The 15,990-nt window shown below is 36.6% G+C and overlaps 1 protein-coding gene across 5 annotated transcripts in view; it reads left to right on the top strand.

The window, feature by feature from the left end:
* The window catches only part of RC3H1 (ring finger and CCCH-type domains 1), an 87,276-nt gene that overhangs the window by 26,097 nt on the left and 45,189 nt on the right, over window positions 1-15,990 (top strand). For 4 of the 5 annotated variants that reach the window (XM_058700435.1, XM_058700431.1, XM_058700432.1 and 1 more), the window contains exons 2-4: window positions 10,832-11,235; window positions 14,635-14,755; window positions 15,476-15,715. In XM_058700435.1, the coding sequence (XP_058556418.1) occupies window positions 11,005-11,235; window positions 14,635-14,755; window positions 15,476-15,715 (592 nt within the window). In that variant the 5' untranslated portion in view covers window positions 10,832-11,004. Of the gene's footprint in view, window positions 1-10,831; window positions 11,236-14,634; window positions 14,756-15,475; window positions 15,716-15,990 lie in introns of those variants that run through there. The other variant, XM_058700436.1, reaches the window with a different exon arrangement.

Here is a 15,990-nt window from a genome sequence, read left to right as displayed (position 1 = left end):
AGGTGTGGGGGTTGGGGTGGGGGAGAGAGAATCTTAAGCAGGTTCCACCTTCAGCTCAGTGCGGAGCCCAATCCGGGGGTCATCAGCTCTCTTCCATAACCGTGGGATCATGACCTGAGCTGAAATCAAGAGTCGGACACTCAACTGACTGAGCCAGGCACCCCTTTAATAATTTTTTAGATGTCAGTTTTTAATACATGTATAGATTAACGTTTTATTTATTTTTGAGAGAGAGGAAGAGTGTGAGCAGGGTATGAGCAGAGAGAGGGAGACAAAGAATTCAAAGCAGGCTCCAAGCTCTAAGTTGCCAGCACAGAGCCTGACGGGAACCCATGAACTGTGACATCATGACCTGAGCCCAAGTTGGACGTTTAACTGACTTAGCCACCTAGGCGCCCCACTTTATAATATAGTTAAATGAAATCTTCAAAGCAATATAATTTAGCTTTTAATTAGGGCTATTGTCTTTATATATTTTTTAAGTTTATTTATGTATTACGAGAGAGAGCGAGCAGGGGAGGGCAGAGAGAGGGAGAGAGAGATAATCCCAAGCAGTTTCTGCACTGTCAGCACTGAGCCCGACCCGGGGTTTGTACTCCTGAATTGTGAGATCACAACCTGAGCCAAAATCAAGAGTTGGATGCTTAACCGACTAAGCCACCCACGTACCCCTGTATTTTTAAAGTATTGCGTTTAAAAATTTGAAGACTAAGACTCTTTATTAAAAAAGACTTTAATGATTTTTAATAGCTTTATTGACATATAATTTACATACTTATAAAATTCACATATTTTAAGTGCACAATTCATTGATTTTTCGTAAATTTGCAGAATTGTGCAGTCATCACAATTCAATTTTAGGACATTTCCATCACCCTTAAAAGTTCCCTGCCTTGGCCTTGGGGCATCTGGGTGGCTCAGTTGGTTAAGTGTGGGACTCTTCATTTCAGCTCAGGTCATGATCTCACAGTTCATGAGTTCGAGCCCCACATTGGGCTCTCTTTAGTGGAGCCCCCTTCTTCGGATCCTCTGTCTGTCTCTCTTTCTCTCAAATGAATGTTAAAAAACAAAAGTTCTCCTTCCCTAAGGACTATTGGTCATCTGTAAGATGGCACAAGTTACGGTATTTAACAGTACCAGCTTGGGAATTAGGCTGACCAGGCTTAAATCATAGTCCTGCCACTTGCTAGCTTTGTGTCTTTGGGTACTTCTCTGTACTTTGGTTTCTTTACTTTATCATTAAAATGAAGGTAATACATGCATTACAGCATTGCTGTGAATAATTAATTAGATACTGTATATAGAGCACTGAAAGTGTTGGCACCTACTTGGTACTTAACAGATATTGGTTACTGGTGGTAGTTCATATTGTGTTTTAGATTTATGGTGCACACTTAAACGAGAAAAGCATCTGAAAACACCTAGCATAATACCTGACACATCGTTTATTTTCAGAAAACCAAGCTCTTTTTCTGTACCATATCATAATCTTGTCTGTAGTACTTATGAGCACTATTCCTTGTGTAAAAATGTTAATATTCTTGAGGAAGTTATGATATTTTAAAATTTGGGCCTTCTTCAAGGTGAACTGATTGCTATTTATCATGTTGTTATGTATAACCAATTAGTAACAGTAAAAATTACGACTTGCCATTTACGGAGGGGAATAGGCTTTGTTTTAACTGATAGGAAGGTTAACCATTGCTTTCATCATTGAGTAACAGTCACTTGTTTGGATTTTTGTTAGAAATAAAGAGGGTTCATCATCCATGCTTTTCAGATTAGAAAGGTTTCAGTAGAATTACTCCTGTTGAGCTAGGTTTGGGCTGACTGACCCCTAACACACAATGAGTTGTCTGGAGGCCTTGAGCACATGTGCTTTGATGAATAGAATTATTTAGGACTTTTTTTTTTTTTTTCCTGACAGAACCTTGCTCTGAAAAAGCTTAAAGAATCTGGATATTGGTGTTTAGTATTTTAGTCATTTTCTTTTTCTTTCTTTCTTTCTTTCAAGAGACCCAGCGCGAGTGGGTTGGGGGGGGACAGAGAGGGGAGACACAGAATCCAAATCAGGCTCTAGGCTCTGAGCTGACAGCAGAGAGCCCGATGAGGGGCTCAAACTTGTGAACCACGAGATCATGACCTGAGCCGAAGTTGGACACTTAACCGACTGAGACACCCAGGTGCCCCTATTTCTTTTTGTTTTTTAACGTTTATTATTTATTTTTGAGAGAGAAACAATGCGAGCACTGGAGGGGTAAAGAGAGAAGACACACAGCCCAATGCAGGGCTCGAACTCATGAACTGTGAGATCATGACCTGAGCTAAAGTTGGATGCTTAATCAACTGAGCCACCCAGGCGCCACTGTCAGTTTATTTCATGGGTTTACTCCATACTGAGAGAAGGTTTACTACATTCACTAAGCCATGTGTCCTGTATAATTTAGATATGTTTTGTGGTTGAGGATGTTGTAAACATCTGTTTATGGTAAAACTTGGGGAATGTTTAGAAAGATGACTTTGGAGAAAGATGTTTAAGGAATGAGGAAGTGGAAATTGTTCTTAGATCTAATAACTACAGTTAATAACATTTTGACGTTCAAAAAAAAAAAATCTTTGCTTTATGATTTTATAGTTCCTAAAATAGAATCATCAAAGATTGAGTTACTATTCATAATCATCAAATTTCCCAAGCAAAATCAAGCTTTTAAAATACTGTTTTCCCTCGGTCTTTCATACCTATCTTTCTGATCAAAAGAAAGTTGTTTTTTTGGGGTTTTTTTTTTTGTTTTTTTTTTTTTTAAAGTTTATTTAAGAGAGAGAGAGAGAGAGCACGTGCGTGCTGAAGGGACACAGAGAGAGAGAGAAACACAATCAGGCTGTGCACCATCAGCATGGAGCCCAGTGTGGGGCTCAACCTCATGAACCATGAGATGACCTAGGCCGAAATCAAGAGTCAAACACGTAACCAACTGAGCTACCCAGGCGCCCCTAGAATGCTTTTATTTTTAGTGAAGAACTGGGTGCTGATTCTATGTGTTTATTCTATCAAGTTTGTTATAGTTGTCTCTAAGAACTATTTTACTGGAAAACGCAAGAGTTTAGCAACTATATACCTGATTTTACTATGTTGAGATGAAATGATACATAAAATTAATAAAATGTGCTAGTTCTTTGAAACAGGTAAATTATAGAGAAGTTATAAAAAGTTTTTAATGCATTTTGAAAAAAAAAACAACTAAGTTTTGAGAATTTGGATGTTCAAATGTATAAAGCAGTCCGTTTAATAAGGAAAAATGTTTTAGTCTTACAATAATTTATCTTAGAAGTAGCCTAAACTGTGTTCTAAATGTACTCTAGCTTCTCTTGTTTTCATTGTTTCAAAATTATTTGCACTTATAAAATTCATGATTAATTTTATAAGCTGCCTAACTGTATAACTTGCTGTTAATTTTGTTTGACATCTTTCCAGACCTTTTTCTTCCATCTGTTCATATCCATTAATACCCTGGGAACATGACCTCATCCCAGTTTGTTTAGATTATCTGTTATATGTACTTCTGTCTCTGTCTTTTACCTTTACCTTGATAGTATTTACCATGCCTTGGAGTCATGTATTTAGTTTGTGTCTCTGTTGTTTATATGGGTAATGAAAGAAACGATGTAAGCTCTGTGCAGACTTGCAAAGACTTGCTTGTTCACTATTTTTTATCCCTAGTGCTGGGCACATAGTAAAAACCCATAAAAGATTTTTATGCAAGTAACTGAATGTTTAATTTTTACTGGGAATGGAGAAAGGTTTTTAGGGTATAATTTCTAAGAAACACTGGTTTAGTACAGAAAGAGAGAAGAGTTGCAAATGACAGCATTTAAAATACTTTTTATCCAGTTAATAATACATATTTGTATATTGACCTATATGGATAAAGAATCCGAAAAGAAAATAAACCAGGGGTTTGTCTGTGCAGGTGGATGGAAGTGAGGACTAGAGGGATGAGAGATAGGGGTGAGAAGGAGACATTTTGGTGTAATCATTTAAAAAAATGTTTGGTGCACGTGAACATCACTTTTAAAGAACTTAACAAGAGTTTGTTGAGATTGTGGTGCAAATACAGAGGAAATATATGTTCATATAAATTACTATTTTTATTTTTTATATTCTTATGTTTTCACTAGTTACTTTATTTCAGTATGTCTGAATCAGTGATTTCTTCTCTCTTTTCTTTTCTTTTCTTTTTTTTCTTTATAGACAGAGAGACAGAGAGACAGACACATCTTGAGCAGGGGGTGGGGTGGGGGCGGAGAGAACCCCAAGCAGGCTCTGCCCTGTCAGCTGTGGGATCATGACAGGAGAACTGAAATGAAATCAAGAGTCGCTTAACCGACTGAGTCACCCAGGTACCCCATCTGAGTCAGTGATTCTTATTTTCCCCTTCCCTTCCTCCTCAAATAAAACCTTTGAGAACTGATAAAAATTTGAGAATTGATAAAAGCCCTGGATCCTATTCCTGAAGGAATGAGCATGTGTATATAAACAATTTTACATATTTCCAAGGTTAATGGATGCCTTGATACAAGCCAAATATTGTTAACTGTAGTTTTAGTGTACAAGGATATTTTATTTTATTTTATTTTATTTCATTTTTTCAATTTATTTCTCTCCCTTTTTTAAAATGTATGCATGTATGTTTGTTTATTTTTTGAGAAAGTGAGAGTGTGCAAGCAGGGGAGAGACAGAGAGAGGGGGAGAGAGAGAACCCCAAGCAGGCTCCATGCTCAGCACAGTGCCCGACACAGGGCTTGATCCCATGACCCTGGGATCATCAGAATTAATAAGAGTCAGAGGCTTAACCCAACCGAGCCACCCAGGTGCCCCCACCCTTTTCTTTTTTTTTTTAAATCCCAAGTTAGTTAACATACAGCGTAATAATGGTTTCAGGGGTAGAATTTAGTGATTCATCACTTACACATAACACCCATTGCTCATCCCAACTAGTGTCCTCCTTAATGCACCTTGCCCATTTAGCCCATCCCCCCATCCAGCACCCCTCCAGAAACCCTCAGTTTGTTCTCTGTATTTAAGAGTCTCTTATGGTTTGCTTCCCTCTCTGTTTTTATCTTATTTTTCTTTCCCTTCCCCTGTGTTCATCTGTTTGGTTTCTTAAATTATACATATGAATGAAATAATGATATTTGTCTTTCTCTGACTTATTTCACTTAACATAATGCATTCTAGTTCCATACACATTATTGCAAATGGCAGGATTTTATTCTTTTTAATCACTGAGTAATATTCCGTTGTGTATATACACACCACATCTTCTTTATCCATTTGTCAGTTGATGAACTTTTGGGTTCTTTCCATAATTTGGCTATTGTCAATAGGGCTGCTATAAATATTGGGATGCATGTGCCCCTTCGAATCAGCGTTTTTGTATCCTTCGGATAAATACCTAGTAGTGCAATTGCTAGGTCGTAGGGTAGTTCTATCTTTAATTTTTGAGGAACCTCCAGAGTGGCTGTGCCACTTTGCATTCCCACCAGCAGTGCAAAAGTTCCCCTTTCTCTGCATCCTCGCCAACATCTGTTGTTGCCTGAGTTGTTAATGTGAGCCATTCTGACAGGTGTGAGGTGGTATCTCATTGTGGTTTTGATTTGTATTTCCCTGATGATGAGTGATGTCGAGCATCTTTTCATGTGTCTGTTAGCCATCAGGAGGTCTTCTTTGGAAAAGTGTCTGTCCGTGCCTTTTGCCCATTTCTTCACTGGATTATTTGTTCTTTGGGTGTTGAGTTTGTTAAGTTCTTCATAGAGTTTGCATACTAACCCCTTATCTGATATGTCATTTGCAAATATCTTCTCCCATTCCGTTGGTTGCCTTTTGGTGTTGCTGTTTCCTTCACTGCGCAGTTGTTTTTTATCTTTTTTAAAAAATTTATTTATTTTGAGACCAAGAAAAAGCGCAATTAGAGGAGGGGCAGAGAGAGAGTCTTAAGCAGGCTCTGCACTGTCACTGCAGAGCCTCATGTGGGGCTTGAACTCATGAACTATGAGATCCATCACCTAAGCAGAAGGGCAGTGCTTATTAACCAATTATTATTATTATAGTGCTTATTATTAATCCAGGTGCCCCACAGAAGCTTTTTATCTTGATAAGGTCCCAATAGTTCATTTTTGCTTTTTTCCCTTACCTCCGGAGACATGTTAGTATGCAAGGATATTTTAAAAATCAGGGGGTGGTGATAGGTTTATTTTCAAGGCAGTCTGATAGGGGTGCCGGGGACACTAAAACTAGAAACTTGGTTTCTAATCCTGGCTCTGCTGTTATCAAGCTGCATGACGTTGTAACTCTTTTACTTGTCTTGTTTTTGGTCTTCTTCATGTCGAATTGGTACAGTGGCAAGTGCACAGGCTTCAGTGTCAGGTACTGATCCGAGGTGGTTGTGTCTTGATTTTGCTACACCTATGTGACCTTGCACAGAGTTCTCTGAATGTTAATTTTATTTCTCTGCAAAAAGAAGGAAAGTGATTCCAAGTTCTTTGGGTTTTAAAGATTGAATGGAAGGAGATGTTTGAAAATGTTTAATAATACTTGCTACTGATTGGGACATAAGAATGTTACCTCATCTTGAAAAATTAGGCAAGAACCAGATGATCTCTAAAGTGTCTTTTACCAATAGAATTTTGTGATTGTATTTTAAACAATTATTGTGGGGCGCCTGGGTGTCTCAGTTGGTTGAGTGTCCGACTTTGACTCGGGGTCATGATTTCACAGTTCGTGGGTTTGAGCCCTGCATCAAGCTCTCTGCTGTCAGCACCAGAGCCTGCTTTGGATCCTCTGCCCCTTCCCCACTGTTTTTCTCTCTCTCAAAATTAAATAAACATTTTAAAAAAAATCTTGTTACAACTTGTTACAACAGAATAATTTGGAAAACTTGTGGCAGCACAGTTCTGAGACCATGTAGGAGAGCAGTGAGTTTTCAAGTCTGTAAAACTGATGTTGACCATATTTTCTACCTGTTTTCCATATTGCACAGTGTCAGATGTCGTAAATCTCAAAAAGTTGCTTGCGATTTTAAGACTCATTAAAGAATAATATAGATTAGAATTTCTTAATTTAAGAGTTTTTAAGTCACTTATAATTTTATGAACAGATTTTCGCATGTCTTGTCAACTCTTGAAATTATAGGCAAAAACTTTACGTAGTCTAAATTATAGTGGGGAGCTATTAGCTTTCATAGTGAACAAGACAGATTAGATCTCAGCTCTTGTGGAGTCTATATTCTAATATTAGATAGATATTGAGTAAGCAAATAAAAATATAAGAAGAAAAATGTAACATAGATAATGTAAATGTTTTGTAGAGAATTTAAGTACAGCGATGGACTATAGAATGATTTGGAGTTTTAAGTGGCCAGGGAGGATGTGACATTTTTGGTGGCATCTAAGTGATGAAGAGTGCAATCCAATTCAAAGATTAGATAGAGAGAATACCTAGTACTAACATACTAAGGTGAGGATAAGTGTTAGAAAATGAAGTTGGAGAAATAATTACAGGTCATATCATTTAGGGTTTTGTAAACAAGAATAAGAAATCCAGATTTTATTCTAAATATAATAGAAAGCTTTTTCAGGATTTTGGCTGGAGAATGATGTGAAAACTCAAAATAGAGACCTGATGATTCCAGCATTTAGGAGTTTAAGAGATCAAAAACAGCCAGTGAGTTAGAAAGGATGAGGGGAATGTGGTTCATTGATGGTTTCAAGAAGCAGGGAGTTAGTAGTTGTCTGTTTCATATCTCATTGAGAAGACAAATGAGATTAGAACAAGGGCCTGACCATAGATTTGGCAGTAAGTTTAGCAGAATTACTGTGAAGTTGGTATTAGGGAATGCAGCTTTGTGGCATTGGTTTTTGAATGAAATCGCAAGTAGTTTCTTCCTACATTATATTTAACCTTTTATTTGTGAATGGTGATCTGGTTAAGAGTTTGGGTTTTGTGGGGCGCCTGGGTGGCGCAGTCGGTTAAGCGGCCGACTTCAGCCAGGTCACGATCTCGCGTCTGTGAGTTCGAGCCCCGCGTCGGGCTCTGTGCTGACAGCTCAGAGCCTGGAGCCTGTTTCCAATTCTGTGTCTCCCTCTCTCTCTGCCCCTCCCCCGTTCATGCTCTGTGTCTCTCTGTCCCAAAAATAAAAAAAATAAAAAACATTGAAAAAAAAAAAATTAAAAAAAAAAAAAGAGTTTGGGTTTTGTGCCAGAACATCTGGGTTAATATCTTAGCTCTATTTCTTTTTATCTTACTCAGCCTCTCTTAACTTCCACTTCTCATATCTGTAAAATGGGATAACAGTAATTACCTACCTTTTATGTGTTCTGTGTAAGGCGTTTAGCATAGTATGTGGCAAATAGCTGTATTCATAGTAAAAGTTATGACATGGTATAAAAACATTTATTATACATTTATTTGAGAGAGAGAGAGAGAGAGAGAGAGAGAGAGAGAGAGAGAGAGAATCTTAAGCAATTTCCACACTCAGCGCAGAGCCCAACCTGGAGTTTAATTCCATGACCCCCGGATCATGACCTGAGCTGAAATCAAGAGTCAGATGCTCAACTAACTGAGCCACCCAGATGCCCCAACATCTTACTATATTTTGTGCCCTTTGGGGGTTTGTGTAGTTTATAGTGTTTGAGAGAATTAAGTGCTTTGTTTTACCTGTACTTTAAGATGAACAAGTTTTAAGTTGTCTAGAAAGCCATACTAGTAAAAAGGAAGGAACCATTAAACTCTCTTTGCAGAGATTAACAGGATCAGATTCTTTGCAGGCATTGATATATGTTGTCATGCTAATCTATAGAAAAGTTTATGTGAGTGATGCTTTATCTACTTAATCAGGTTCAGCGAGCAATTTATGGCTAATTTCAGTTCCTTTTCTGAACATTATGTCTTCTCTAAAAATTTACCCCTTTTTTTTGAGCATTCTGCAACCCAATGCACAAATCTAGCATTTGAGTCTACAAGTGAATAGATACTATATTTTCTTTTTTTAACATTCCAGAGGAGTTTCATTTTATTAAGTAGTAATAATTTATTATAATCATACTTGTAGCTACTCATAATGTATTTGATTAAATCTATTGTATTAGAAGTTTTTATCTTTAAAACATTATAGAAATCAAAATGTGAGTAATTTCTTTATTTGCTCATTCTTGTTATTGCAAGGGTCATTTCAACACACATGCAGATAACTTGGGGTGCCTGGGTGGCTCAGTCTGTTGAGCATCTGACTCTTGGTTTCTGCTCAGGTCATGATCTTATGGTTTGTAAAATCCAGCCCCATGGTGCCTACTTGGGATTCTGTCTCTCCTCTCTCTGTCTGCCTCTCACCTGCTTGCATGTATGCACACAGCATGCTCTCTCAAAATAAATAAAGTTTAAAAAAAAATGAACTATTTCTTTGCCCATTCTTGTTATTGCAAGGGCTATTTTAACACACATGCAGATAACTCTAATTTTAGATCCTGAACATGAAATTAACTTGGTAAAATATATGTATCTTATAGCACCTTTGCAAAAACACAAACAAAGCTAAGATTACTCAGAAGGCAGATATTATGACTGTGCTGTTTCACTGTTTCCCTAGCAATTCAGTCTGGCACATAGTAGTGCTTAGTAAATATTTGTTGAATGAATGGATAAATTTTTAACATACCTAATGAAAACTGTTCTGTCATCAATAGTGGGTTTGCATTTAAGGTTGAGTTGTTTCAATAAAGCAAGAAGTAAATGTAATGCTCAAAGAATAAGGTATATAGATAATTTACTTTCCTAGTTAATTACAGCTTAATTGTTTTCATCTTTGTAAGCAGTTTCTCTTGAGCATAATCACATCTTTAACAACTTGTGATACTGTTACTTTCTTCTGTACATTAATTCTCATTTTTAGAAACTACAGTTAGATAAATAGTACATATTATTTAAGATGTGCTGTAAGTTTTAGGTTGAATTTTATATATAAAAAAAATTTCTGTTAGACACAGGTGATAAGTCAAATTTGGCTTTTATCTTCTGCCAAAAAAGACGGTAGGAAATGAAATTTGAACTATAATTGTTGTACCATTAATAAATCTGAGAGTTAAAAAAAAATCTTTTGAAGTAAATAATTGTAACTATGCAGTTGTTCTAACACAGCACACTATAGCAACAGGTGTAGGCCATAGCAGGGGCTTAAAGGTAACTAACTACTGGTAAATAAAATTCATAACGGTGTCTAAAACCCTTAAAAAGACTTTTAAAAATTTCACAGACTCTTTCTTATCTGATACCCAATTTGATGATAAAATATTTTGAGGTAGTTTTAATTTTAGGCCAATTTTTAAAAACTCTGTCTTGAGGTATAACATACACAGACGTGTACATATCATAAGTGTAGAGCTTGATAAATGCTCACAGCTGAACAGATTCATGTAACTGGTATGCAGCTCAAGAAACAATATTTTTAGCCACTTTAAAAAGGCTAATTCTTAAATATATAAAACAATCGTAGACTTAGATAAATTTGCGAGATTTAGATCCTGGATCTAACCTTGTTACTAACTTCATTTGTTACCTTGGGCAAGTTATTTTATCTTTCTGGGGTCCGCTCCACATCTCTACAGCAAGGAGATGAGACTAGAAGTTTTATTATGACTTTATTCTATGAAAGTGCAAAACAGTGGACCATAGTGATATAAATGTGGTATAAAAGATTGTAGGTAATAGAGTGTGAATGCAGTTTAATTGAAAAGGAAAACACACTAATTTTTTTCTTTTTTTTTTCTGTTTGTTTTCCAGGTTATATTTCACACTATGTGCTGACTGTATCTACGGAAGATATTTAAAAAAAAAAAACTTTTTTCAAAGATTTTGATTCCAGTGGAATCTTTGCTTTAGATTATTGTGTGTGTGTGTGTGTGTGTGTGTGTGTGTGTGTGTGTGTGTGTTAGTGAATTGTAACTCCAGTAACAATGCCTGTACAAGCTCCACAGTGGACGGATTTCCTCTCCTGCCCAATTTGCACTCAGACTTTCGATGAAACAATTCGAAAGCCCATCAGTTTGGGTTGTGGCCATACTGTCTGCAAGATGTGCCTGAATAAACTCCACCGCAAGGCTTGCCCATTTGACCAGACCACTATCAATACAGACATTGAGCTCCTCCCCGTGAACTCAGCATTGCTGCAGCTAGTGGGTGCTCAGGTAAGATGGGTGACTTATTCTTTTTAATCTCTGAGTGTTTGTGTTTTCCTCTTAAGAGAAACTTGTTGAATTCAAATTGGGCAACATTGCCTTCTATCTAAATAGATAAAGTTCTGTTCAGTACCGTGCAGACCCTTTATTTTAGTGTGTTGGGAGATTTATTGTTGTAGTGCAGTGTTCCTCCGTCATAACAGTCATTTAATCTGGTGGTCAGCCTTTCTCAACAATCTTAGCTATTGAGATCACTAGAGAAACCTAAGAGGCAAATCACAAGGACTATTTTTCGAGAGAGAGAGAGAGAGAGGGAGGGAGGATGTGTGGGGCAGAGGGGGAGGAGGGAGGGAGAGAGAACGAACGAACGAATGAATGAATGAATGAATAAATCCCAGGCAGGCTCTAGGCTCAGTGCGGAGCTCAACATGGGGCTTGATCACACAGCTGTGAGATCATGACCTGAGCTGAAATAGAGTTGGACGCTCAGCCAACTGAGCCACACAGATTCCCCTTCTTTTTTTTTTTCTTTTTTAAAGGACCTCTTAATATTGGGGAAAATATTACTCATAAAAACCATTGCATTTTACTAAATAGGAGAAGTGAAGCTACTTCAGATAATTTTACTTAGTAGACACTACTCAAATGAAAGATGAAGAAGGTGACAAAAACTGTAGAGTGCATAGCCTTTGGGAATCATTTTTCTAGAGTAGGAGGAAATGTATCCCCAGCTACCTAAATAAAGGTAAAAGTAAGTCTGGCAGTTCTGATGGTAATATTCTGAAAATTTTCTCTCAGTATTCTCAAAGTAGAGATCAGTAGTATCCTCAGAAGATTTCACAAAGTCAAGGGAGGTGAGTTTTTGGAAGCTAGATAGTTACTTAAGTAATCCCTTGCTAAATTTGCATAGTTTGAGTCTGAAATGCCATATATTTATCATAAATCATTTTTCCGAATAGATATGCTAGAACTTTGGATCTGGCCCCATTAATATTTTCTAGATCAGTCTTGATGTAAACTGCTAAAATGTAGGAAAGGTTGATATTACGTATGTTGGAGATAAAGAGAATAGAGTAGTTTATTCAAAAAGAAAACTTCTTTTATTGATAAACCTCTCTTGTGATGTCACCAACACTATAAAATATTTGTCAAAAGGGAAAGTGCAGTTGATCCTTTTTCTTCTTGTACTTAATTTTTCATTTCATAATCATTTATCTTTTTATTTTGAAAATCCTGCTATCACATTTTGGAAACATTTTTTAAAAATGGACTTAATAGGGATAATAATTTTAGAAATACACTATTTTTTTTTTAAATAGCAAATAACCAAGGGGGCACCTGGGTGGCTCAGTCGGTTAAACAACTGACTTCAGCTCAGGTCATGATCTCATGGTTCATGGGTTTGAGCCCCGCTTCGGAATCTGTGCTGACAGCTTAGAGCCTGGAGCCTGCTTCAGATTCTGTGTCTCCCTCTGTCTCTGCTCATTCTCTGTCTCTCTTTGTCTCTCAAAAATAAATAAATGTTAAATAGCAAATAACCAAGGCTTGCTTTTTTTCATGAAGTTGTCTAAAGATGAACTCCTTTCTGCAAAATGAGTAAGACTATGTCATACCTTACCTGAAACAACTAATGTTTATGAAATTTGAGGATAGGGCATTTTAATATATAGTAGCCGCTATTTTAGCCCTAAAGAGTTCCATTAAAAAACTGTTGACTTAATGCGTGAATTAAGCAAAGTTGCAGTATATAAAAGCAGCATGCAAAAATAAGTTGCATTTTTATACACTAACAATGAACAATACAAAAGGAAACTAAGAAAACAATTCCATTATGGCAGCATCAAAATAATAAAATACTTGGGAATAAAAGGTGAAAGGCTTATGCACTGAAAACTACAAAATGTTGAAAGAAGTTAAAGAAGACATAAACGGAAAGACATTGCATGTTCCTGGATTGGCAGACCCAAAGAAATCTACCAATTCAGTGTAAGCTCTGTCAAAGTCCCAATGTGTGGTGGTGTTTTGTTTTTTTTTTCCCCAAAAGAAACAAACAACAACAACAAAAAACCCTAAAATTTATATGGTATCAGAAGGGACCACAAAATAGTCAAAAAAATCTTGAAAAAGAACAAAGTTGGAGGAATCACACTCCAGATTTTGAAACTGCAAAGCTATAGTGATGAAGACAGTGTGATACTGGTATAAAGACAAACATTTAGATCAGTAAAATAGAGTCCAGAAATAAACTCACACATACGAAACGATTTTTGACAACATTGCAAAGACCATTCAGTGAAGAAAGGACAGTTTTTCCAACAAATGGTGCTGGGAAAACTTGGATATCCAAATGTGTACCAGAATCCATTTGGACCCCTACTTCACGCCATCTACAAAAATTAACCCAAAATGAACCAATGTAAAAGTTAAAACTACAGAACTCTTAAAATAAAATATAGGCATAAGTCTTTGTGACCTTAGAATAGGCAGTGAGGTTTTTTTTAGATAGGACACGAAAAGTACAAGAAATAAAGGATAAATTGAACTGAAGACTTAAAACTTTGTCCTTCAAAGGACACCATCGGAGTGAAAGAACAACTCACAGAATGAGAGAAAATAATTGTAACTCATAGATCTAAAAGTTGTGTCTCAGATGTAATAAAGACTCCTACAACTCAATAATAAAAAGGACATAATTTTAAAATGGGCAAAGATCTGGACGCCTCACCAGAGAAGATACACAGATGGCAGATGAGCTGATGAAAAGTTGCTCGACGTAATTTGCCACTAAGGAATTACAAATTAAAACCACGAGATGCTGCTACACACCAGTTAGAATAGCTTCAAGGTCCAAAACACTGGCAGCACCAAATGCTGGTGAGGATGTGGAGCAACAGAAACTCTTATTGCTGGTGAGAATGCAAAGTAGTGTAGTCACTTTGGAAGTTACTGCACGACTCTATGATTCTGTTTACATGAAATGTCCAAAATAGGCAAATCCACAAGAGACAGAAAGCCAATTAGTATTTTCTTATGGTTGGTGGGGAGTTGGGAGGAAATATGGGAGGGGTGACAGTTAAGAGTATGGTGTTCTTTGGCGGGGTGATGAAAATGTTCTAAAATTGTAATGGTTACACACCTGTGAATATACTAAAAACCATTGAATTATATATCTTAAATGGGTCGCCTACATGGTATACAAATTATGTTTCAGTAAAGCGATTATAAAACCAAAATAATGCATTAAATTTAGTGTGTTAGTATAGAAAAGGTCTTTTGAAAGGCTTCAGTAAATTTAGTGGCAGTTTTGATGTTACCACTGTTAGAGTAGCAGTGCATAAAATATACTTAATAAGACATTTGTTTAATTAATTAGTGTGCACTCATACAGACCTTTTTTTTGACCTCAAGGTCCCTGAGCAGCAGCCCATTACTCTGTGTAGTGGGGTTGAAGATACAAAGCATTATGAGGAAGCCAAGAAATGTGTAGAAGAATTAGCATTGTACCTGAAACCACTCAGCAGTGCTAGAGGTGAATCAGATGCAACTATCCGTGCCAAATAAATGTTTATGAAAGATGCTTTTCTTACCATAAAAATGGTGGGGTGTAAGTGAATGTTAATGAAATTCACTTATTTATTGTAAGTCAAACCCACTAGTACTAAATAATATCATTACAAACCATTCCAATAGATGAATTTAAAGTTTATGTGATGTTGGAAACATTTGAATGAGTTGCAAAAGTAAGTGTGAATATACTAGTGGTTTCAGGAGGGCTCCCCGCCATTTGACAACTCTGGATTGTCTGCCTTCTTTTCAGTTTTATATGATGTGCCATAGAGAGTGTAATAAACTTGGGAGTTGCTGTTACCGCCTTGCCATTATGGCTTATCGTTTCAATAGGAACATAAAATTAATTGTTATGAAATAATATGCCAGAATTGTTATGACCTCAAGATTTGGGTCTTAAATTAATTATTAATTTTGTCCCTCCATGGTTGTGATGAATAATAATATATTTAATGTTACAATGAATATTATTTTTACATGATATAACAACTTTTGTATATTTTTAAAATGAAAACGAGGCTTTTATTAATATCATTTTATCTCTTGTTTATTTTAAATGTCCTAGTAGAAACCAGAGCTGTTCACATATCCATGAAGTCAGTCAGCCCATCAGAGGAAATTTTTTTGGACTCTTAAAAGCTGCATTGTAAACCTAGAAATAACTTTTTACTCTCTTTTAAAGGAGTGGGTCTGAATAGCACTACTCAGAGTGTTCTGAGTCGCCCAATGCAGAGGAAGCTGGTGACTCTGGTCCACTGCCAACTTGTGGAAGAGGAAGGCAGGATTCGTGCTATGAGAGCAGCTCGATCTTTAGGTGAACGAACAGTTACAGAGCTCATTCTTCAACACCAAAATCCTCAGCAACTGTCCTCCAATCTCTGGGCAGCAGTCAGAGCTAGGGGCTGCCAGTTCCTTGGACCAGGTATGTGATTAAAGTTTGATATTTATTATGCCAGTAATTCTAAAAGTATGGTGTCAGAACTGTAAGTGCCATGTAGAAAGACTAGTTCTTTGCAATATTCTGTTGTTACAAAATAATATCCCACTTGACGATCATGGCTTGGGCAATTCCATGTCAGTTTTTTAGAGCACTTAAAACTTTTAATGGCAAAAGTTTTCATTTTGATAGAGATATTTCTTGAATGTATTAATTTTTTATCTGTTTTCTTAAATAAAATATATAGAGTGTAGTATAAA

Source organism: Neofelis nebulosa, chromosome 15 (assembly GCF_028018385.1).
Source record: "Neofelis nebulosa isolate mNeoNeb1 chromosome 15, mNeoNeb1.pri, whole genome shotgun sequence".
NCBI lineage: Eukaryota > Metazoa > Chordata > Mammalia > Carnivora > Felidae > Neofelis > Neofelis nebulosa.
Note: the sequence above shows the minus strand (reverse complement) of the source record. Positions and strands in the feature narration are given on the sequence as shown.